At 43.6% G+C, this 22,865-nt stretch overlaps 1 protein-coding gene across 2 annotated transcripts in view; it reads right to left on the bottom strand.

Moving 5' to 3' along the window:
* The window catches only part of SESN2 (sestrin 2), a 75,231-nt gene that overhangs the window by 33,432 nt on the left and 18,934 nt on the right, over positions 1 to 22,865 (bottom strand). Inside the window, exons 1-2 of one of the 2 annotated variants that reach the window (XM_060784317.2) lie at positions 16,690 to 16,838; positions 5,628 to 5,693 (exon numbers count right to left, since the gene is read on the bottom strand). Coding sequence is in view for 1 of the 2 variants with exons in the window: in XM_060784315.2 (XP_060640298.2) it covers positions 5,628 to 5,693 (66 nt within the window). In the remaining variant the exon portion in view is untranslated. Of the gene's footprint in view, positions 1 to 5,627; positions 5,694 to 16,689; positions 16,839 to 22,865 lie in introns of those variants that run through there. The other variant, XM_060784315.2, reaches the window with a different exon arrangement.

The following is a 22,865-nucleotide window of genomic DNA, read 5'->3' as shown; positions in this document are numbered from 1 at the left end:
TATCACATCATGATCACTATAGTAGCAGGTTGTTGTTGTTTTTTTTTTTACAATAACTGATCTCCTACAAAGTTAAACTCCAATCAACAGTAGGATAGAAGAAGATAGAAAATTGATTTGCACTACACTTACTCATCTACACCAACCTGGGGATTACAACCAGACATCAACGAAGACATCTGCTCTTGTGCTTTGCTAAACTGCTGCTGAATATACATACCCAATGTGGAACACATCTCACCACGGTAAAACAGTGGATGTGGCTCTTAATGAGACATGCTGCACTATCAAAGGATGTCTACGCTCCACGCCACTGGAGAAATTATACTGTTTAGCTGGTATTGACCACCTGACACCCACTGAGAAGTAGCAGCCAGCAATGAAAGGACCAAATCAATGACATCTCTGGCACATCCTCTGTTTGGATATCAACCAGCACGTCAACGCTTCAAATCAAGAAATAGTTTTCTAAGATCTACAGAGATACTCGCAGGAAAACCTCAGCAAGCGAGAGTCCAAAAGTGGCAGGCTCAAACCCGGAACCTCAATCAGTGGTTGACACCAGATGAAAAACTCCCTCCTCTGGCACCACGAGATGCAGAGCCAACCTTCAGAAATGGGGCCACAAAGTGGATTCCACGACATGTGAGTGTGGACAAGAGCAAACCACAGGACACCTATTACAATGGAGCCTGAACCCTGCCACATGCACAATGGAGGACCTTCTTATAGCAACACTAAGCACTCTAAGGGGCCAGCTACTGGTCAAAGGACATTTAGTATAATACCAATTTTTTTAAACTTCGTGTTTTTAAATACATTACAGCTGTACCTTGGTTCGCTTCTGACATGATACATAAATAAATCTCCGTCAATGAGGAAATCACAGTAGGTCTCCCTGTGTGGCCAGATATTCATATGTACATCCCTGTGCTCACATATATATGTCAATTCTTAAAATAAAGTATAAGGGAGGGGAGAGGAGAGGCAAAGGAATGCTGAATTTCCACTCCTCCCGTCAAGAAATTCTGCGGCTGTTTTGATATCGTCAGCATTCTCCATTCAGACTACCACCCTAGCAGGGAATGCCAACAGAGAGGGAGAACGCAAACAGGGTCAATGAGAAATAAGCGACAGTAGGTTCAGGCTTACATTGAACTTTGCACAAGAACAAAACATTTATCAAAACCTAGCAGGAGAACAAGAACAATCAAAACAAACCTCCTCCAAGTCCTGTCCAGTAATGACGACAGTTGTTCAGAAACCAAAGGTTTTGTAAACCATTTTATGCTTTTAATGCATTTAGTTTAATTTGCATGAGTGTATCATATTACATTTATTTAAGTTTAATTCTTGGCTATTTTTGGGTTCGTTTTATAAGTCATATTGAGATGGTTTTATCCATTGTTTTTAACTTGATTTGTTGTTCGTCTGTTTTTGGCGTTTAATAGTTGCCATTTTTGCTACTCATTGGAAACCACCCTGAGTCCCTTCGGGGAGAGAGGGAAGTTAAATCCTGACAAGACAGAGGTCCTCCTGGTCAGTCGAAGGCAGAACAGGGTATACAGGGTTATAGCCTGTGCTGGCCAGGATCACACTCCTTCTGAAGGCACAGGTCTGCAGTCTGGGGTGATCCTGGACTCATTACTGACCCTGGAACTTCAGGTCTTGGCGGTGACCAGGAGCACCTTTGCACAGTTAAAACTTGTGTACCAGCTGCGCCTGTACCTTGAGACATCTGATTTGGCTATGGTATCCCATGCCTTGGTCTCATTCCATTTGGACTACTGCAAGACTCACTACTCCAGGGATTTCTGGTAGACACTAGGCCTGTGCGGTTTCGTTTCGTTAATTCGTAATTCGTTAATAATTCGTTAATTTTTCCAATTACAAAACGATAACGAACCATTCTGGAGCAATTATTTAAAAAAACGAATTTTTAAACACGTTTTGTAAATGCTTTGTATTTCGTTATTGTATTCGTTTCGTTATTGTTCGGAGGTCGTTTCGTTATTATTTCCGCATGTCTGGGCCAGTTTTATGGTTTAATTAGTGAAAAAAAATTATAATATCACACCAACAGTCAACAACAGAGAGAGAGGGAAGCTTCAGAAGTTTTTGGAGGTTTTTTAGCGTATTTCGCGGTCACGTCCGCCATTAACGAATCGATTCGTTATTGTTTCGGAAATCGATTCGTTAATTTTTTACCATTTACGAAATTTCGTAAATATCGAACTTTTTAAAAGGAAAATTTTGCAATTATTTTAAATATCGAAAAAAAACAAACCCCCAAATACAAATCGATTTTAGAAACAAATTTTTGCGTTGTTACCCAGGCCTAGTAGACACTGATCATCTAGATCCGGCACAGTCTGGCTTCAGACCGGGACATGGAACAGAAACAGCCTTGGTCGCCTTGGTAGATGATCTTCGCCGGGAGCTGGACAGGAGGAGTGTGTCCCTGTTACGTTCTGCTGGACCTCTCAGCGGCCTTCGATACCGTCGATCACGGTATCCTTCTGGGACGCCTCATGGACATGGGACTTGGGGTTACTGCTCTGCAGTGGCTCCGGTCCTTCCTTGAGGGACGGTCCCAGAAGGTGTTACTGGGTGACACCTGTTCGGCGCCACAGCCCTTGTCGTGTGGAGTCCCACAGGGCTCGATTCTGTCCCCAATGTTGTTTAACATCTACATGAAGCCGCTGGGGGAGATCATTCGGAGTTTCGGATTGAGATGTTATCTCTACGCAGATGATGTCCAGATCTGTCACTCCTTCTCACCTGTCACCAAGGAGGCTGTCCAGACCTTGAATCGGTGTTTAGCTGCTGTGTCGGACTGGATGAGAGCTAACAAATTGAAATTGAATCCAGACAAGACAGAGGTCCTACTGGTCAGTCGTAAGGCCGAACAGGGTATAGGGTTACAGCCTGTGCTGGATGGGGTTACACTCCCCCTGAAGACACAAGTTCGCAGCTTGGGAGTGATCCTGGACTCATCGCTGAGCCTGGAACCCCAGGTCTCGGCGGTGGCCGGGAGAGCTTTTGCACAATTAAAACTTGTGCACCAGTTGTGCCCGTACCTTGGGAAGTCTGATCTGGCCACAGTGGTCCACGCCCTTGTTACATCCCGAATAGACTACTGCAACGCACTCTACGTGGGGTTGCCCTTGAAGACTGTTCGGAAACTTCAACTGGTCCAGCGAGCGGCAGCCAGATTGCTCACCGGAGCGACATACAGGGAGCACACCACCCCCCTGTTGTGCCAGCTCCACTGGCTGCCGGTTCAGTTCCGAGCACAATTCAAGGTGCTGGTTTTGACCTACAAAACCCTGTACGGTTCCGGTCCAGTGTATCTTTCCGAACGTATCTCCCTCTACGTTCCACCCCGGAGTTTGAGATCATCTGGGGAGGCCCTGCTCTCGACCCCACCACTGTCACAAGTGAGGCTGGTGGGGACGAGGAGCAGGGCTTTCTCAGTGGTGGCCCCTCACCTGTGGAACTCACTCCCGGGGGAAATTAGGGCATCATCATCCCTCCTGTCCTTCAGGAGGAAGGTAAAGACGTGGTTGTGGGACCAGGCCTTTGGGCAATCTGACAACTAGATAAGATAATCAGGCGAGTATGACCAGGACTGACAATGTGGAATTGAAAGTGGAACTATGAGATAGCGAACGCTGACTGTTTATGAGGAGGAATTGGGTTTGTATTGGTTTTATTGATTTTATTGGTTTTTATAGTTGTAATGTAGGAATTGTTGTCTAACTGTGAATTGATGCTATTTCTGTTTTTGACTGTTATGTGATGCGGGCATCGAATTGTGCCTTGCTTTTGTAAGCTGCCCTGAGTCCCCTTCGGGGTGAGAAGGGCGGGGTAGAAGAAACCGAAACCGAAATACATGGGGCTGCCTTGGAAAATAGTTTGGAAACTACAGTTAGTTCAGAGGTGGGCAGCCAGGTTACTAACTAGGGAGACATCCACTCCCATGTTATGGCAGCTCCACTGGCTGCCGGTCTGCTTCCGGGTGAAAAACAAAGTGCTGGTCATTACCTATAAAGCCCTAAATGGTTTGGGTCTAGGTTATTTGTCTAATCGCATCTCCCTATATAGACCATCTCGTGCATTGGGATCAGCGGAAGAAGCCCTATTCTCGGTCCCACCCCCGTCACAAGCGCAATTGGTGAGAATGAGAGATCTGTGATCACTCCCCATCTTTCAGCCTAAAAAAGGGACTGAAAAACTAGGCTTATACTCGAGTATATACAGTAAATAAAAATGTAATGTTTGTTTGTGGGATTAACATAACTCAAAAACCACTGGACGAATTGCCGCCAGATTTGGCCACAAGACACCTACTAACCCAAAGAGTGACCATCACTCAAAACAATTGAGTTTGCCATTTGGGAGTTGTAGTTGCTGGGATTTATAGTTCGCCTACAATCAAAGAGCATTCTGAACTCCACCAACGATGGAATTGAACCAAACGTGGCACACAGGACTCTCATCACCAACAGAAAATACTAGAAAGGTTTGGTGGGCATTGACGCTGAGTTTGGGAGTTGTAGTACACCTACATCCAGAGAGTACTGTGGACTCAAACAATGATGAATCTGGAACAAACTTGGCACGAATATTCCATATGTCCAACTAGGAATACAGATGGAGATGGGGGAGATGGAGATGGGAAATAGGCCTTGACATTTGGGAGTTGTAGTTACTGGGATTATAGTTCACCTAAAATCAAAAAACATTCTGAACCCCACGAACGACAGAATTAGGGCAAACTTCCTACACAGAACCCCTATGACCAATAGAAAATACTTAAGGCCATCCAGTCCAACTCCCTTCACCAGGGCAAGAAAACGTAATCTAATACTGTTTACCCACAAGCATAAAGAAATTACATATATTAGAAACCAACACATTCTCATTACTTTATTTTCCAGATCACCAGACTGGGCCACAGCAACACGTGGCAGGGAACAGTTAGTAAAAAATAAAAATGGCCCCTACCCTCCTCTACTTCAAAAAACTTTTGAAAATGCACCTCTGCACTTTGGCATATGGGGGGGGGGGGGGGATACGGACACTCAAAGCATTTCAATGGCATTGGTCTAGAGCAGTGGTTCTCAGCCTGTGTATCCCCAGATGGCAAACTGGCTGGGATTTCCAGGCCAAAACACCTGGGGAGCCACAGGTTGAGAACCACTGCTCTAGACCAATGCCACTGAAATGCTTTGAGTGTCTGTATGGCGAGATCGAGTGGGATATACACATTAAAATAAGACTAATACATTTTAGGTCTTACTTGTCAGTTAAGTCTAAAACACTGGGCACTTTCCCTAAGAAGTGATCTTTCAGGAGATGAAGTTCAAATTATCCTGATGAGAAAACACTTGTTTTTCACATTGGATTCCAAACTGCAAATGACACACAACTCCATCAGTTGCACACCCAGAACCCAAGGCCCTTTCTACACTACCATATAAAGTCCAGTTCTGGGTCATATGCTTTGATAATCTGGATTTTATGGCAGTGTAAAAGGGGCCAGAATCTGGGGCATTTCAAAGAGAACAAATCCTGGCCTGAGAGAGAAGGAGGTAAACAAAGATACAAGCCGCACAGCCTACCTCTTCCACTGGGATGAAAGAACTTGGGCTTCTTCCCAGCGTTCGAGGGATTTTTATTCCTCTGTTCTGGAAAAGAAAAACAGAGAAGGGCACAGACATTATTACACACTCCAATCTTGAACACACCTAACCAGGCTCCAGTTTTTTCTCTGCTTCTGCTGAAGGCTATGCATTATAGGAACAGATGCGAAAAAGGAGGCACAGCTGTGAAAGTGAGCCAGCCTCAATGCAAATGAGCTTTTTTTTTTGTCGTGTCAGGAGCGACTTGAGAAACTGCAAGTCACTTCTGGTGTGAGAGAATTGGCCGTCTGCAAGGGTATTACCCAGGGGACGGCAGGACGTTTTTTGATGTTTTATCATCCTTGTGGGAGGCTTCTCTCATGTCCCCGCATGAGGAGCTGGAGTTGATAGAGGGAGCTCATCCGTGCTCTCCCTAGATTCGAACCTGCTACCTGTTGGTTTTCAGTCCTGTCGGCACAGGGGTTTAACTGACTGCGCCACTGGGGATAAGCTGACCCCTTGCTACATCTGTGTGGACGCCACAGAGTCTGTGCTGCCTGATGAAAACCACAAAGTCAGTTGCAAACGGAGATGTCTTCTCACAGCAAGGTCTAGGTTTACTTCAGCAAGAATATATTGGCATTGCATTTCTCCACTGCTCACAGCAGCCCTTTAACCTAATTTTCCCATTCTCATTCAGTAGGCCAGTGGTGCCAAAGAAAAGAGCCCTAGGTTGCAAGATGACTTAAATCAGGCATGGGCCAAATTTGGCCCTCCGGATGTTTTGGACTTCAACTGGCTTTTAGGAATTCTGGGAGTTGAAATTCAAAACACCCGGAGGGCCGAAGCTGGCCCAGACCTCATCTTGATACCTGATCCATGCTGAATTCCACAGCAAAGTAAGGAAGAAACAGAGTTGGGGGGGAAAAGCATGGACTACATTCATAGAATCATAGAGTAATAGAGTTAGAAGAGACCACATGGGCCATCTAGCCCAACCCCAAACTTTAGAAAAGTTTTATGTTCTGAGTAAAAGCAATATATATAAATGCATCGATTAGATTGGACATTTTTTCACATATTAATCCATGGCACTCATGTCTCTACTCAACCTTTTTTTCTGCGGGCTAAACAAACCCAGTTAAGACACTCCTTATAGGGATTATTCATGGTCTCCAGAACTTTGTCCTTTTCGTTTCCCTCCTCTAGACACCTTCCAGCTTGTCAATATCTCTTTTAAACTGTGGAGTCCAGAACTGGGAACAGTGTTATTCCAGGTAAAGAGGTCTAACCAAAGAAGAATACAATGACACAATGACTTCCCTCGATCTGGACATTACACTACTTTGGATGCAGCCCAAAATCCTATTGGCTTTTTTAACTGCTGAAAAACACTCTTGTCTCATGTTAAACTTGTTTTCTACTGAGACTCCAAGATCTTTCTCACATGGACTGTTGTCGAGCCAGGCATCACTCATTTTGTTTCTGCCTAAGTGTCGTATCTTACATTTGTGCTTGTGGTTTGTTTTGTTCGTTTTGGCCAATCAGCTCTCTAATCTGTTGAGGTCATTTTGAATCCTGATCCTGTCCTCTGGAGTATTAGCTCTCCCTCCCAATTTGGTTCCATCTGCAAACTTGATAAGCATGCCCTCTAAACTTTCATTCAAGTCATTAATAAAGTTAAAGAGTACTGGGCACAGGACAGAACCTTCTTAATGGCACCCAAATAGCCACTTCTTTCCAGGATGAAGAAGAGGAACCTTTGGAGAGAAGCACTCTTTGGTTCGGTCGCTTAACCAATTACAGATCCACCTAATAGTAGCCTTGCTTGCCTAGCCGACATTGGACTAGTTTGCTTGCAAGAAGGACATGGGGGACTTTGTCAGAGGCCTTCCTAAAATCAAGATCTGCTCCATCCACAACATTCCCTGCATCTACCAAGCTTGTAACTCTATATAAGATGATTCTGGCAGGAGATTCCACCTGAACATGAGGAAGAACTTCCTGACTGTGTGAGAGAACTGTTCAGCAGTGGAACTCTCTGGCCGAGGGTGTGGTGGAGGCTTCCTCTTTGGAGGCTTTTGAGAAAAGGCTGGATGGTCATTGTCAGGGGTGCTTTGAATGTGATTTCCCTGCTTCTTGGTAGAATGAGGTTGGACTGGATGGCTCACAAGGTCTCTTCCAACTCTAGGATTCTTTGACTTGTTTCTGTGAAATCAATGCTGACTTTTAGTGATCAAAGCATTCCTTTCTAAGTGATTGCAGAATGCCTCCTTAAGGATCTGCTCCAGAATCTTTCCTGGTATTGGTGTCAGGCTGACTGGACACTGGTCATTGTTTGGGCCCTCTTTTGCCCCTTCTTCAGTCACTGTTTCAACGGTCCTAACACTTATTCTCAGTTCATTTTTGTCTCTCTTACTGTCCATGTGTTTGTGGTGATCAGCATTTAAGTGTGGTTCACCATTTCATATTACCACCAATGGTAATATCCCTTTCTTTCACTGTGGAGAACTGTTTTCTCAAAAAATCATTACATCTAGCCATTCAATGTGAGCCTAAGTACTTAGGACCACGTTTCTCAACCTGAGGGTTGGGACCCCTGAGTGGGTTGCGAGGGGGTGACAGAGGGGTCGTCAAAGACATTCAGAAAACACAAGATTTTCTGTTGGTCATGGGGATTCTGTGTGGGAAGTTTAGCCCAATTCTAACATTGGTAGGGTTGGTTCAGAATGCTCTTTGATTGTAGGGGAACTATAAATCCCAGCAATTACAACTCCCAAAAGTCTGTTTTCCCCAAACTCCAGCACTATTCACATTTGGACATATTGAGTATTCGTGCCAAATTTGGTCCAGATCCATCATTGTTTGAGTCCACAGTGCCCTCACAAGGTCAATGCCCACCAAACGCTTCCAGTATTTTCTGTTAGTCATGGGAGTTCTGTGTGCCAAGTTTGGTTCAATTCCATCGTTGGTGGAGTTCAGAATGCTCTTTAATTGTAGATGAACTATAAATCACAGCAACTACAACTCCCAAATGAGAGGCCTGGACAAGAAGGAGGAGAGCGGCCTGAGAAGCACCTGGTTTGGGGAGTCATCTTAAACAGCGAGTATATCCCCAACTCTCTATTTTGTTTGCTAAAATTGGGGGGGTCATCTTATAGCCCCAGTTGTTTTGTACCCTGGAATAAACTGTAAGTAAATAAAGGTCTCCCCATGTATGAGCACACTACAAGCTGGCTAAGGAAATCTCTGCTCCACAAAATGCAAAACTCTGATTTAAACTCATCCTTCTTGTATTTTGTAAAGACCTCAAAGCTCACACCCAGAGAGGAAAATGAAACGAGACTTTGTGGCAGACTAACCTTTGCCACCCTTTTTCTCCCGACTCAGCAGCACCCTAATCAACAAGTCCAACTCAGCTGGAAAATGCAGCTCTCCAAAGTTGCTGACTCTGCCGGCTTTTCTCCAGAGGGGAGGGAAGGAAAGAAATGCCTGCTGAAAAGTGAGAGGCTTTGCAGAAAGCAGGCTACAAAGTCTGCAACAAGTGGGGCAGGGACTGGAGGGGCTGAAAGTGGAAGGCCAGGCTTTGCGGCTGGAGAGCAAGAGGCAGCTCAGATTGCCAAACAGCTGGTTAAACCATGCACCTTGCTAAATTATATTCCTTTGTCACCAGATATTAAAGCAAGCCAATCACCGCAAGGAACGCAATCAGATCTCCAGCTAGTGTTATTGTGCAATGGCTTGAGCTTCTGGAAAGTCTATTTAAGATCCTGATAATAAAACCATCACAGATGGTTATTACACTTCACATATTGTTATTGCTTTACTACATTATGACACATTAATATGCCACTCATTTGGGGCTTTTCTTGATAACCTCTGCTTTAAACAGCCACTCGCCATCTGTAAACCAACACAAGGCTTTGCCTCATCAGACTATTCTATTTTCTAGGCTGGCATTGCTGACAAGGGATAGAGAACGGCTCTCCAAGGTTTTAGATAAGACTCGTTTCAGCCCAAACTAGAGATGAGTTTACAAAGTGCATGTAACTTAGAATACCTTGATAACCAGAGCTCTCTGGGTGATGTACAATCTATATAAATAAAAATGCAATGTTTGTCTGTGGGATCAACAGAACTCAAAAACCACTGGACAAATTGACACCAAATTTGGACACGACACCTAACAACTCAATGTATGTCCTTCACTCAAAAAATTGATATTGTCATTTGGGAGTTTAAGTTGCTGGGATTTATACTTCACCCACAATCAAAGAGCATTCTGAACCCCACCAACGATTGAATTGAACCAAACTTGGCACACAGAACTCCCATGACCAACAGAAAATACTGGAAGGGTTTGGTGGGCAGTGTCCTTTGGTTTTGGAGTTGTAGTTCACCTACATCCAAAGAGCACTGTGGACTCAAACAATGATAGATCTGGACCAAACTTGACATAGAATCTTGACATTTGGGAGTTGTAGTTGCTGGGATTTATAGTTCACCTACAATCACAGAGTATTCTGAACACCACCAACGATAGGCCAAACCTCCCACACAGAACCCCCATGTGGGCCACAGTAACACATGGCAGGGACGGCTAGTCTATATAAATAAAAATGTAATGTTCGTTTGTGGGATTAACGTAACTCAAAAACCATTGGACGAATTGACACCAAATTTGGACACAATACACCTATCAGGCCAACGAGTGACCATTACTCATAAAAACACTGAAAAACACAGCAGAAGAGACTTAAAAAGAAAGAAAATGCATTACAATGCATGCGCAAAACCACATATATACACAAGCACACATATATACACAAATATATACCCACACACACACAAAACACATATACACGGACTGGGCCACAGCAACGCGTAGCAGGGGATGGCTAGTATAAAATAAAAATGTAATATTCGTTTGTGGGATTAACATAACTCAAAAACCACTGGATGAATTGACATGAAATCTGGACACAATACACCTGTCAGGCCAGTGAGTGACCATCACTCATAAAAACACTGAAACACACAATGGAATGGACTTAAAAAGCCAAAAAAGCAAAAAGATGCTACAGTGCATGCGCAAAAACAACTCCCCCTGGGAAACAGAGCACACAATAGTATATCCACACTCTCTTCCGGACTACAGCTCCCAGCATCCCCTAGACCAGGCCCTTTAGGAGAGGAGGATGATCTAAAAGCACTGCTTCCAAGTTGCAAGCCTTCTACTCCTTGGATTTCTTTGAGAGCATCCCAATCCCTGCATATTTCCAATTTCCTATTCCTGGACTGCAACCCTCAGAAATCCTCCAGATAGATAGATTAGGTAGATAGGTAGATGATAGGTAGATGATAGGCGGATGATCGGCAGATAGATAGATAGATAGATAGATAGATAGATAGATAGATCAGGAGGATTGTAGGGAGTTGCAGTCCAAGAATAGGTATAGAAGGAAGAAATGGGAGAAAGAGCAAGGGAAAGAAAAGAGGAGAAGGAAGGAAGGGGAGAAAGAAAGGAGAGAAAGGAAGAAGAGGACAGGTGTCTCTCAGAGGGAGGGAAGGTTAGCCACAGCAATGTGTGGTGGATACAGCTAGTCTATATAAATAGAAATAGATAGATATGATTCACACACATACACACATATATATATGGCAGATATAGTATCACAGATTTGAAAGGGACCCCTATAGAAGGACAATGATATGTTCCAGAGTAGGCAAACCAGACAATTTCTACATCAACACTGTCAAAGAAATAACAAGAAATACTGTTTACCCACAAGCATAAAGAAATTACATATATGAGAAACCAACACTTCCTTATTACTTTATTTTCCAGATCACCAGACTGGGCCACAGCAACGCCTGACAGGGGACGGCTAGTACTTTATATAGCAATAGTCTCATCAGCCAGAGACAGATCTGAGTGACAGTACAGTATAATCTGGGGATAAGCAGTTTTGGGAATGACAGCCAAACAACATAAAAATGCCAATTGTTCATTTTTATATTGTTTGGGGAAATAGAGCTTTGGGGGAATTGTCCCCCCCCCCCCCGGGCTCTCCTATAGGTTTCATATTTTCTAAAAATATAATAGTGTCTGCTTCGTTGTCCCTGTGTTCATGGATCAAACTTAAATTTTGAGGAAGGATCAAAATTCATCTCCAGTTGTGAAAATATAGACCTTTCCTAAGAAACTCATGATACTCTTCCTAGAAAATAGCACTGGAGCTTCAAACTAGATGAAGATGGGTTTGAATTTTCAAAGGGATTTTATTTTCAACTTTTTGACCTTTTAAAAAGCCAATTTTCTTGCCCTTCTTCCATTGCTTTTCCTGTTCCTAGTGATCTTGGGACTACCAGGGTGCAGAAGGCCTGATAAGCTAATCTGGCGTGCTGCATATGGATCATCCTCCAGGCCATCCCAAAACAACATGCAGATGATGTGACTCCAGCATCGCTACTTCCCCTCCTCCTTCCTTCCCTTGCACACTTTTCAAACACATCTTTGCCTGATGAAGAAACACACATTTCGTAAGTTTGCAGGGAATTTTTTGCCTTTTTCAACACAGCTACCAAACCGACTCAGTTAATGCCTTGCAAAGCTTATGGCTTTCAACACCCTGCATTACTTAGGCGATCCCTCGTTGGACGAGTAAGATGGTCTTCCTTGATGACTATTTTTGTGGGTCCGTATGTAGCTGTGGAGCCCTATTCTTGACCCGCATCTTCTCCCACAGTGAAGGCATTGGTTTCCAGGTGGAAGGCGGTCCCAGTCGGGGTTGGCTTGACGCGCCTTCCTCCTGGCACGTTTCTCTCTTTCACCCTCCACTTGTGCCTCCTCGAATTCTGCAGCACTGCTGGTCACAGCTGACCTCCAGCTGGAGCGCTCAAGGGCCAAGGCTTCCCAGTTCTGTGTCTATGCCAGAGTTTTTAAGGTTGGCTTTGAGGCCATCTTTAAATCTCTTTTCCTGTCCACCAACATTCTGTATTCCGTTCAGAGAACCGCCTGCATTATTTAAATAACAACTCCATTTGGATTCTGGAGAACTCAAGAGTTGCCCTCTCGTTTATGGCATTTTTATTGATTCTAACAAAGCCATCTTCTTAATACGGATTTGAATTTGCTTTCTGGGCCACAAGGTTGCCTTTACATTTAAGTTATGTTTATGTTCTGCTTGGTGGATCGTGAGTTCTAGGGCCCCATCTCCATTGCCACATAATGAAGTTTGAAACTACATTATATGGTCAGTGTAAACCAGGGGTCCTCTAACTAAGGCCCGGGGGCCGGATACGGCCCTTCAAGGTTATTTACCTGGCCCTCGTTCAGGGTCAACCTAAGTCTGAAATGACTTGGAAGCACACAACAACAACAACAACAATCCTATCTCATCAGCCAAAAGCAGGCCCACCCTTCCCATTGAAATATTAATAAGTTTATATTTGTTAAATTTGTTCTATATTTTAATTATATTGTTTTAAAATGTTTTTGCACTACAAATAAGATATGTGAAGCGTCCATAGGAATTAATTCTTTTTTTTTTCCAAATTATAATCTGGCCCTCCAACAGTTTTTTTTAAAATAATTTTTATTGCAATTTTCTTAAATATACAGACAGTAAAATTTGGGGAGAAGAGGGGGGAAGAAGGGGGGAAGGTTATAGAGTGAGGAATAGAGATTTAGAGGCGAGATATGGGGAAGTGGTTGGGGGGGGGGGTGTAGAAGCGGCCCTCCAACAGTTTGAGGGACTGTGACCTGGACCTCTGTTTAAAAAGTTTGAGGACCCCTGGTGTAAACTCATATAAGGCAGTTCAATGAAGTTAAATTGCATAATAAGGCAGTTCAATGAAGTTTCAAACTGCATTATATGTTAACTAGCTGTACCCGCCACACGTTGCTGTGTCCAACCTTCCCTCCCTCTTTCTCTTCTTTTTTTCCCTCCTTCCCTCTTTCCTTCCTTCCCTTTTTTCTTTCTCTCTCTTCTTCCTTCTCTTCTTCTTCCCTTCCTTTGCCCCCTTTTCTTTCCCTTGTTCCTTCTCCCCCCTTTTCTTCCTTCTCTACCTATTATTGGACTACAACTCCCAGCAGTCCTCCTGATCAATCTATCTACCTACCTAGCTATATCAAATCTATCTATCTGGAGGATTGCTGGGAGTTGAAGTCCAGGAACAGGAAATTGAAAATATGCAGGGATTGGGATGCTCTCAAAGAAATCCAAGGAGAAAAAGACTTGCAGCTTGGAAGCAGTGCATTTGGATCATCTTCCTCTCCTAAAGGGCCTGGTCTAGGGAATGCTGGGAGCTGTAGTCCGGAAGAGAGTGTGGATATGCTATTATATGTTTTGTTTGACAGGGGGAGTCATTTTTGCGCATGTGCTGTAGCGTCTTTTTGCTTTTTTTGGCTTTTTAAGTCTCCTCCGCTGTGTTTTTCGGTTTTTTTATGAGTGATGGTCACTTGTTGGCCTGATAGGTGTATTGTGTCCAAATTTGGTGTCAGTTCGTCCAATGGTTTTTGAGTTATGTTAATCCCACAAACGAACATTACATTTTTATTTATATAGATGTAGACGAGGTCTAGGCAGAAATCCAAAGGAGCTCCTTCAAACCATGTGTCTGCCACCCCATCCCTGGTTTTTGTTTATCTGCTTAAGAAATTCTTAACATCAAAACTGTTGACCTTTGATTATTAATGAAGCCCTGTTTTAGACAGTTAATTCTAGATAATAAGCTCTTTTATCAAAGCCATTCAGGAGATGTTCCAGAAGCGGAAAGGGCGCCATCAAAACAGATCCTGGTATATGACAAGGTTTAATGTCTCCTGCACATGGCTATCATTATGTGGCGACACTTAACCAGAATTTAAATACTTTGGGAAATGCATAAAGATATTGCTGTTGGTCCATAAAGAAAAATAGAAGTCGCGATAATACACACGGTGCTGGGGGACTCGTGGCCTGTGGGGTCCCTCCGGACTCAATTCTGTCCCCCATGTTGTTTAACATTTACATGAAACCACTGGAAGAGACCGTCCGGAGTTTTGGAGTCAAATTTATGCCGATGACACCCAGCTCTATTACTCCTTTCCACCTAATGCCAAGGATGCCATCATCAGTGATGGACTGGATGAGGGCCAACAAGTTGAAATTGAATCTAAACAAGACAGGGGCATTCCTGGTCAGTCGGAAGGCAGAACAGGCTATAGGGTTACAGCCTGTGCTGGATGGCGTTACACTCCTCCTGAAGAACCAGGTCCGCAGCCTGGGGGTGATCCTGGACTCATCGCTGAGCCTGGAACCCCAGGAATCGGTGGTGGCCAGGAGTGCTTTTGCACAATGAAAACTTGTGCGCCAGCTGTGCCCGTATATCTTGAGACACCAGATCTGGCCATGGGGGTCCACAACCTGCTTACTTCCCATCTGGACGACTGCAACACTCTCTACGTGGGGCTGCCTTTGAAGATAGTTCGGAAGCTCCAAATTGTCCAAAAATCGGCATCCAGGTTGCTAACTGGAGCACTGTAAAGGGAGAGGACAACCCCCATGTTACGGCAGCTCCATTGGCTGCCGCTCCGCTTCCGAACTAAATACAAAGTGCTGGTCCTTAACCTCTATAAAGTCCTTAACAGTTCGGGTCCAGGATGCTTAACTAACCACATCTCTGCATATAAACCTACATGAACACTGCGGTCCTACCCCCGACTCAAGCACGGCTGGTGGGAACGAGGGGGGAGGGGGGTTCTCCGTGACCGCCCCTCCCTCTGGAAGTAAGAACAGCTTCCTCACTCCTCTCCTTCAAGAAGCAATTAAAAACACACTTCTGTAGGAGAATGATTAGCTTTGATTAACTTCTTATGCTTCTATTCTGCCTGATGAGGCTGACAGAGAACATATTGTCCTCACTCATTGAACAGCCACGTTTTTATTGTTCGATGTTCATGTTGGTCTTATTAATCCACTATGTTATTTATGAAACTTACTACTTGTTTTAACTATTGCTGTGTTATTTGTGCATTTTTAATTGGTTGTTTTAATTGTTTTTTTACTGCAGTTTATCTCTATTTTGTTTTTGTCCTTCGGAGAGAGAGGGCGAGTTACAAATAAAAGTTATAGAATCATAGAAGTTGGAAGAGACCTGGTGGACCATCCAACTCCATTCTGCCAAGAAGCAGGAATCTCATTCAGAGCACCCCCGACAGATGGCCACCCAGCCTCTGTTTAAAAGCCTCCAAAGAAGCAGCCTCCACCATAATGCACCCCCTCCTCCTTCTTATGGAAAAGCTGACCAATACTTGGGAAAGTGTTGGCACACTTGCTTTAATAACTTATTTATTTTGTATCAAAAGCATTGCATAAATTAGTATAAAACTAATAAAAATAAAAGGCGCACAGGAGGCTAAATATCTTTTGACCAAAAACGGGCAACAGCAACGGCATTGTCTGTAGCCTCCAACAATTCCTCCTCTGTACACAAGGCAGGGCACAGTGGACAAGCATACAGATGCAGAGTTGTCTGTCCTGCTCCACAGTCACACAAGGTTTGGGATTCCTTTCGTAACTGAGCGTATGCTTAACCATCATCCACTGTTGAAGGCGAGAGGTGGGGCCACATTCCACCTGCCATTTGGTAATAACATCATTAAGATGGATCACGTTGTGGATGTGGCCACCATTCTTTTCCATTCAAAGTCTGAGAGAGAAAAGAGCAAAGGACAAGAAAGAAAACTGGGAGATAAGAAGCAGACCTACGCAGACAGAAGATAAAGATGTCCTGAGAAGGAATCAAAGTATCTTTCGAGTCTGAAAAGCACTGAAGAGCCAAACATTTCCAATTTCTCCACTCGGTGGGAGGAAATCTTTTGACTCCCAGTTTCATCTTACTCCCAATTCAAGTCAGTGAACCATCTCAGAATAAAGAATTACAACTGCATTGAGACACTTATGGAAAGCAGCTACAACTAAACAGATCTCTTCCTCTCTAACTCACACCTTTCATACAAAGCAGAGGGGCCATGCCTTGTGCTCCCTTGGACTAGGATGTGGCCACACAGACCTACCTTGATTTAGGGCTTCCTCTTTAGAATAAAGCAAGTCCTTCTCTTTTTTCTTCTGTCAATTTTCAACACAGAGAGCTCCCTTCCAGCCACTTCCCATCCTCCGCGGATGTTGTGCCTGCCGCTCTAAGGCTCCCTATCACTTAATGCACCCTGCGCCTGCCCACAGACATGTCACGTCACAGATAATTCAGGATGATGTAACCTCTTTCTACAGAAAGGAAAAAAATGTTGACTCCAGAGAGCAAGCAAAGCAGAAAAACAGGACCGAGAACATACATACATACATACATACATACATATATATATATATATATATATGGGGGAATCGTGTAGGCACTGGAGAGGAATGAGAAATATCGCCCCTCATCTTGTTTTGATAACACAATAACATATTAATCACATCTGTGAATGAACAAATTTGCCAATGTGTAGAATTAACTGTGTATACATTGTGTGTGTGTACGTGTATCTCTGCAATTTTGTGTAATCGTTACAGCTTCTTATTACTTCCATTCACAGCCTTTCAGGGTTGTAATTTTGGAGTCTAGGGACCTCTGTCAGTGTGAAATGTCTTTTTAAATTTGATTATACAAATGTCTCTTAATGCTTTGACATAAGCAAATTAATCATCTTTAACAATCTAACACCAATGCTTTTGCGAAAAGAGCTCTGTAACAATGTGAACAGAGATGGGAAAGGATGCAGGTAACAAGCAAGCCATGATCCCCGGATGTATTCCCTGACACGGCTGGAGCTCTCCTCTCATCCATCAGTGAATACCAGGACAGAAGGACAAATAGTGGCCAAAGGAATCATCCTATGCAAGGAGCATCTCTGTCTCTCTAACTCAGTGGTTCTCAACCTGGGGTCCCCAGATGTTTTTGGCCGACAACTCCCAGAAATCCCAGCCAGTTTACCAGCTGTTAGGATTTCTGGGAGTTGAAGGCCAAAACATCTGGGGACCCCAGGTTGAGAACCACTGCTCTAACTGCAGAAAGAGGTGACAACCCCCTTGACCAAAAGAAGGAGAACCAGGACGGAGAGACAAATTTTGCCAGCTCATTGCTTATATGATGATCTGCTATCACTTCAAATACATGCAGGACGGAGCACCAACCAGTTGTCTCTGCAGCTCTCCAGTTGTGTTGGGTCACCTAACTGGGTCGGGGAAACAAGAGACTGGGACTGCTGCCAAAAGGAAGGGTCAACTTCTTAGGGAAGCAATTGAAGACACTAAAGCAGCAACAACAACAACAACAACGATCCCTCGTAGTCCGAGGATGTTGGCCTTCCAAGTGTAGTGTCTTGGTGGTGGATACGTAGATGGCTCTGGAGCCCTATTGTTGATCCACATGTTCTTCCGTAGTGAGAACATCGATTTCCAGGTGGAAGGCGGTCCCAGTCAGGGTTGGCTTGACGTGTCTTCCTCTTGTCATGTTTCTCCTTTTGCCCTCCATTTGTGCCTCTTCAAATGTCGTTCATCTAAATCCAGAGAGCACTGTGAACTCAAACAATGATGGGTCTGATGGACCAAACTTGGCACGAATACTCAATATGCCCAAATGTGAACCCTGGTGGAGTTTGGGGGAAAACAGACCTTGACATTTGGGAGTTGTCGTTGCTTGGATGCTAGAATGCTCAAACACCAGGGCTTCCCAGTTCTTGGTGCCTATGCCACAGTTTTTAAGGGTGGCTTTAAGCCCATCTTTTAATCTCTTTTTCTGTCCACCAACATTGCATTTTCCATTCATGAGTTGGGAATATAGTAACTGCTTTGGGAGATGGTGATCTTTGGGCATTCAGACAATGTGGCTGATAACAAGAACAACAAAACTCTATTTATATTCTGCCGTATTGTCCTCGAGGGGACTCAGAGCGGTTTTCAGAATATATATTAACACAAACACAGGCAAACATTCAATGCCTTGATACAATGAGACAGAAATCCGTCTTTGATGCTATTTACTATAGTCATGAAACTGCTTAGAAAAGTTTCCAAAGTTCCAAAGCCAAGTGTTGCCAGGATACTGAGGATACCCAATTATATTCCTCCTTTCCACCAGATTACAAAGAAGTGGTGTCCGTGCTAAGCTGGTGTCCAGCAGCAGTAAAGAAGTGTACGAAGGTGAAAATGGGAGTTTCACGTAGACAAGATAGAGGTGCTCCTGGTCAAATGGAAGGCTGATCAAGGAAAGAGACGGGGCACAAATGCAATTGGGCTACACTCCCACTGAAGATGCAGGTACATATCTTGCTTGTTATTGTTGCTTATTCGTTCACTAGCTTCCAACTCTTTGTGACCTCGTGGACCAGCCCACGCCAAAGCTCCCTGTTGGCCATGGCCACCTCCAGCTCCTTCAAGGTCAAGCCAGTGACTTCAAGAATACCACCCACCCACCTTGCCCCTCTGGTCGGTACCTCTTCCTCTTTCTTTCCATTTTCCCCAGCATCATTCTTTTCTCCAAGCTTTCCTGTCTTCTCATTCTGTGGCCTAAGGACTTCATCTTTGCCTCTAATCTCCTTCCCTCCAGTGAGCAGTCAGGCATTATTTCCTGGAGTATGGACTGGTTGGATCTTCTTGTGGTCCAAGGCACTCTCAGAATTTTCCTCCAACACAACGGTTCAAAAGCGTCTCTTTTCCTTCGCTCAGCCTTCCTTATGGTCTAGCTCTCGCATCCATAGGTTACTATGGGGAATACCATTGCTTTAAATATGCGGATCTTTGTGGCCAGTGTGGTGTCTCTACTCTTCACTCTTTTATTGAGATTGGTCATAACTTGGGCGTATTCCTTAATTAAACTCTGAGCCTGAAGTTTTGTATTAGTGAGTGCATTTGCACAAATGAAAGTTAGTGCACCAGCTGTACCTTGGGATGGTCACGCCTTTGTTTGGCTAATTATAATCTATTTCAGTGGTTCTCAACCTGTGGGTCCCCAGATGTTTTGGCCTTCAACTCCCAGAAATCCCAACAGCTGGTAAACTGGCTGGAATTTCTGGGAGTTGTAGGCTAAAACACCTGGGGACCCACAGGTTGAGAACCACTGATCTATTTGATTGAGGAGTTAAAATGGAATTGAACATTTTAGCTGAACTTTATCGCTTAGATCAACTAATTGTGGACCCAGGATGTTTTAATTGTATTTCTTGATATAATTAGTACCTATTTTAATTTATGGCTTATGTTTTATATTTAATATGTTTTGTGATCTATGTTTCTTATTATGTTCTGTTCTATTTATCATTTGTCATACTTTGAAATGCATTATGTGATTATTATTTTGTACTGCTTTGCCTTCTCATAAGCCACTACAAGTCCCCTAGGAGAGAGAGGCGGGATATAAATAAAGTTTATTTATTATTTGTTCCACCCCATTTGGATTACAGAAAAGTATTCTACACGGGTCTTCTTTGGAAAAATGAACAGAAACTTGTAAAATGCTGTAATAATATCAACAACGTTTAACACTGTTTTAATATTTAATCCGCCGGCACAGCGGGTTAAACTGATACCTGCAGGAAATCTGCTGACTGGAAGGTTGGCAGTTTGAAGCCCTGAGTGGTGGTGAGCTCCCAACTATCAGCCCTAACTTCTGCCAACCTAGCAGTTCGAAAGCATAAAATGCAAGTAGATCAATAGGTACCGCCTCAGTGGGGAGGTAAAAGGGAACCCCATGCAGATATGTAGACATGCCGGCAACATAATCAGAGATACCTACAGATAGCAGACTCCTTCGGCATGGAAAAATAGAACAAGAGAACCTCCCCATGGCTGGAGTTGAGCATCATCTTCAGATGCTGAAGATGGAAAAAGGAGAACACACGTTTGTCTGTGATGTATGTCTGTGTGTAAAAGGCATTGAATGTTTGCCTCACATGTGTATTGTAATCTGCTCTGAGTCCTTCCGGGGAGATAAAGTGAAATATAAATAAAGTGTATTATTATTGTTGTTGTATATTTTATGTTGTATTGTAATGCTTTTAATTGGGAGCCACTTTGAGTCTCCATATGGAGAGAATAACATAAGAAACATAATAATAATAATCCTATAAACTGTTACCAATTATTTTACCCCCAACATTTGTCCCCAGATTGCTCAGATGTACTTAAAAACCAGTTGAGACACTCCAATATCCCTTTTTTGAACAATGCAGAAAATGTAATGTCGAAGCCTTTCATGGCTGGAATCACTGGGTTGTTGTAGGTTTTTTCGGGCTATATCGCCATGGTCTAGAGGCATTCTTTCCTGACGTTTCACCTGCATCTACAGACCCACCAAGAAATTCCAACAAATGCTACATTCAGCAAAGGACAAGAGGGATCCTCTCACTTCTGCAGGAGTCTACGGTGTACCATGCAGCTGTGAACAAGTCTACATAGGGACCACCAAACGCAGCAATGCCCAAACACGAATCAAGAAACTTGAAAGGCACTGCAGACTGCTTCAACCAGAGAAATCAGCCATAGCAGAGCACCTGATGAACCAACCTGGACACAGCATTTTATTTGAGAACACAGAAATGCTGGACCACTCTCACAACCACCATGTCAGTCTACACAGAGAAGCCATTGAAATACACAAGAATGTGGAACAATTTCAACAGAAAGGAGGAAACCATGAAAATGAACAAAATCTGGCTACCAGTATTTAAAAACTCAAAAATTACAACAGCACAACAGAGAGGAAACAAACAAGGACATCTAATCACTTCTCAACACAAGTTTGCTCCAGGCACTGTCAGGCCATTATATGCTAATCAAGAGTCCTTTGTCCCACCCTGGTCAGTCCACAGATATATAAACCCTTTTTCCTAGTTCCAACAGACCTCACTACCTCTGAGGATGCTTGCCATAGATCAGGGGCCCTCAAACCTTTTGGACAGTGGGCCAGGTCACAATCCCTCAAACTGTTGGAGGGCCAGATTATAATTTGAAAAAACAACAACATGAATTCCTATGCACACTGCACGTATCTTATTTGTAGTGCATTTAATACTTAAAAACAATACAATAATTAAAATAAACAACAATTTTAACAAATATAAACTTAATAGTATTTCAATGGGAAATGTGGGCCTCCTTTTGGCTAATGAGATAGGATTGTTGTTGTTGTTGTTGTGTGCTTTCAAGTCGTTTCAGACTTACGTTGACCCTGAGCGAGGGCCGGATAAATGACCTTGGAGGGCCGCATCCGGCCCTTGGGCCTTAGTTTGAGGACCCCTGCCATAGATGCAGGCGAAACGTCAGGAGAGAATCCTTCTAGACCAGGGGTCCTCAAACTTTTTAAACAGAGGGCCAGGTCACAGTCCCTCAAAGTGTTCGAGGGCCGGATTATAATTTGAAAAAAAAAACCATGAATGAATTCCTATGCACACTGCACATATCTTATTTGTAGTGCAAAAAACACTTTAAAACAATACAATAATCAAAATGAAGAACTATTTTAACAAATATAAACTTATTAGTATTTCAGTGGGAAGTGTGGGCCTGCTTTTGTCTGATGAGATAGGATTGTTGTTGTTGTGTGCTTTCAAGTCATTTCAGACTTAGGTTGACCCTGAGCGAGGGCCGGGTAAATGACCTTGGAGGGCCGTATCCGGCCCTCGGGCCGTAGTTTAAGGACCCCTGCTCTAGACCATGGCCATATAGCCCGAAAAAACCTACAGCAACCCAATGCGGAAAATGTCTGGCAAAGAGCCTTGAGGTGGTAGTTAGGTTTATGAAAATATGGGCAGAGCAATAATTGAGCCTTATTAAAACTAATTAATCTCCACAACATCCTCTGGCTACAATGTCTCCATCAAATTATTGTTCCAGTTAGTCTAATTCCACAGGATTTGCTCCCATCATCCAATTGAAAGTCTAACCCAGTGCGCTTTCACATGGGAAGACTAGCTCCGTCCTCCTTCCACAAAAGCCAGCGCCATATTGGGTTGCCAGGTTAGCAAACAAGAGCCAATGTGCTGACTCGGTAAGGTGACGATGCCGGAGAGTGTGCGACTCATGCTTAGTCAGGAATTGACAAAAACATACTTGATAAGCAAGTCAGAGGAGGTTAAACAAATTACAAGCTGTGCTACAAAACAAGGTTATCCCAGTGTCACAAACTCTAGAAGGCCAGCCTGTAGAAGCCGAGCAAATTAATCGTGCCAGCTCTTTTACGTCAAATGGAGTATCT

The sequence above is a fragment of the Anolis sagrei genome, chromosome X (genome assembly GCF_037176765.1).
Source record: "Anolis sagrei isolate rAnoSag1 chromosome X, rAnoSag1.mat, whole genome shotgun sequence".
In the NCBI taxonomy this organism is placed as follows: domain Eukaryota; kingdom Metazoa; phylum Chordata; class Lepidosauria; order Squamata; family Dactyloidae; genus Anolis; species Anolis sagrei.
The sequence above is the reverse complement of the archived record's forward strand: the minus strand, read 5'-3'. Positions and strand labels throughout refer to the sequence as shown.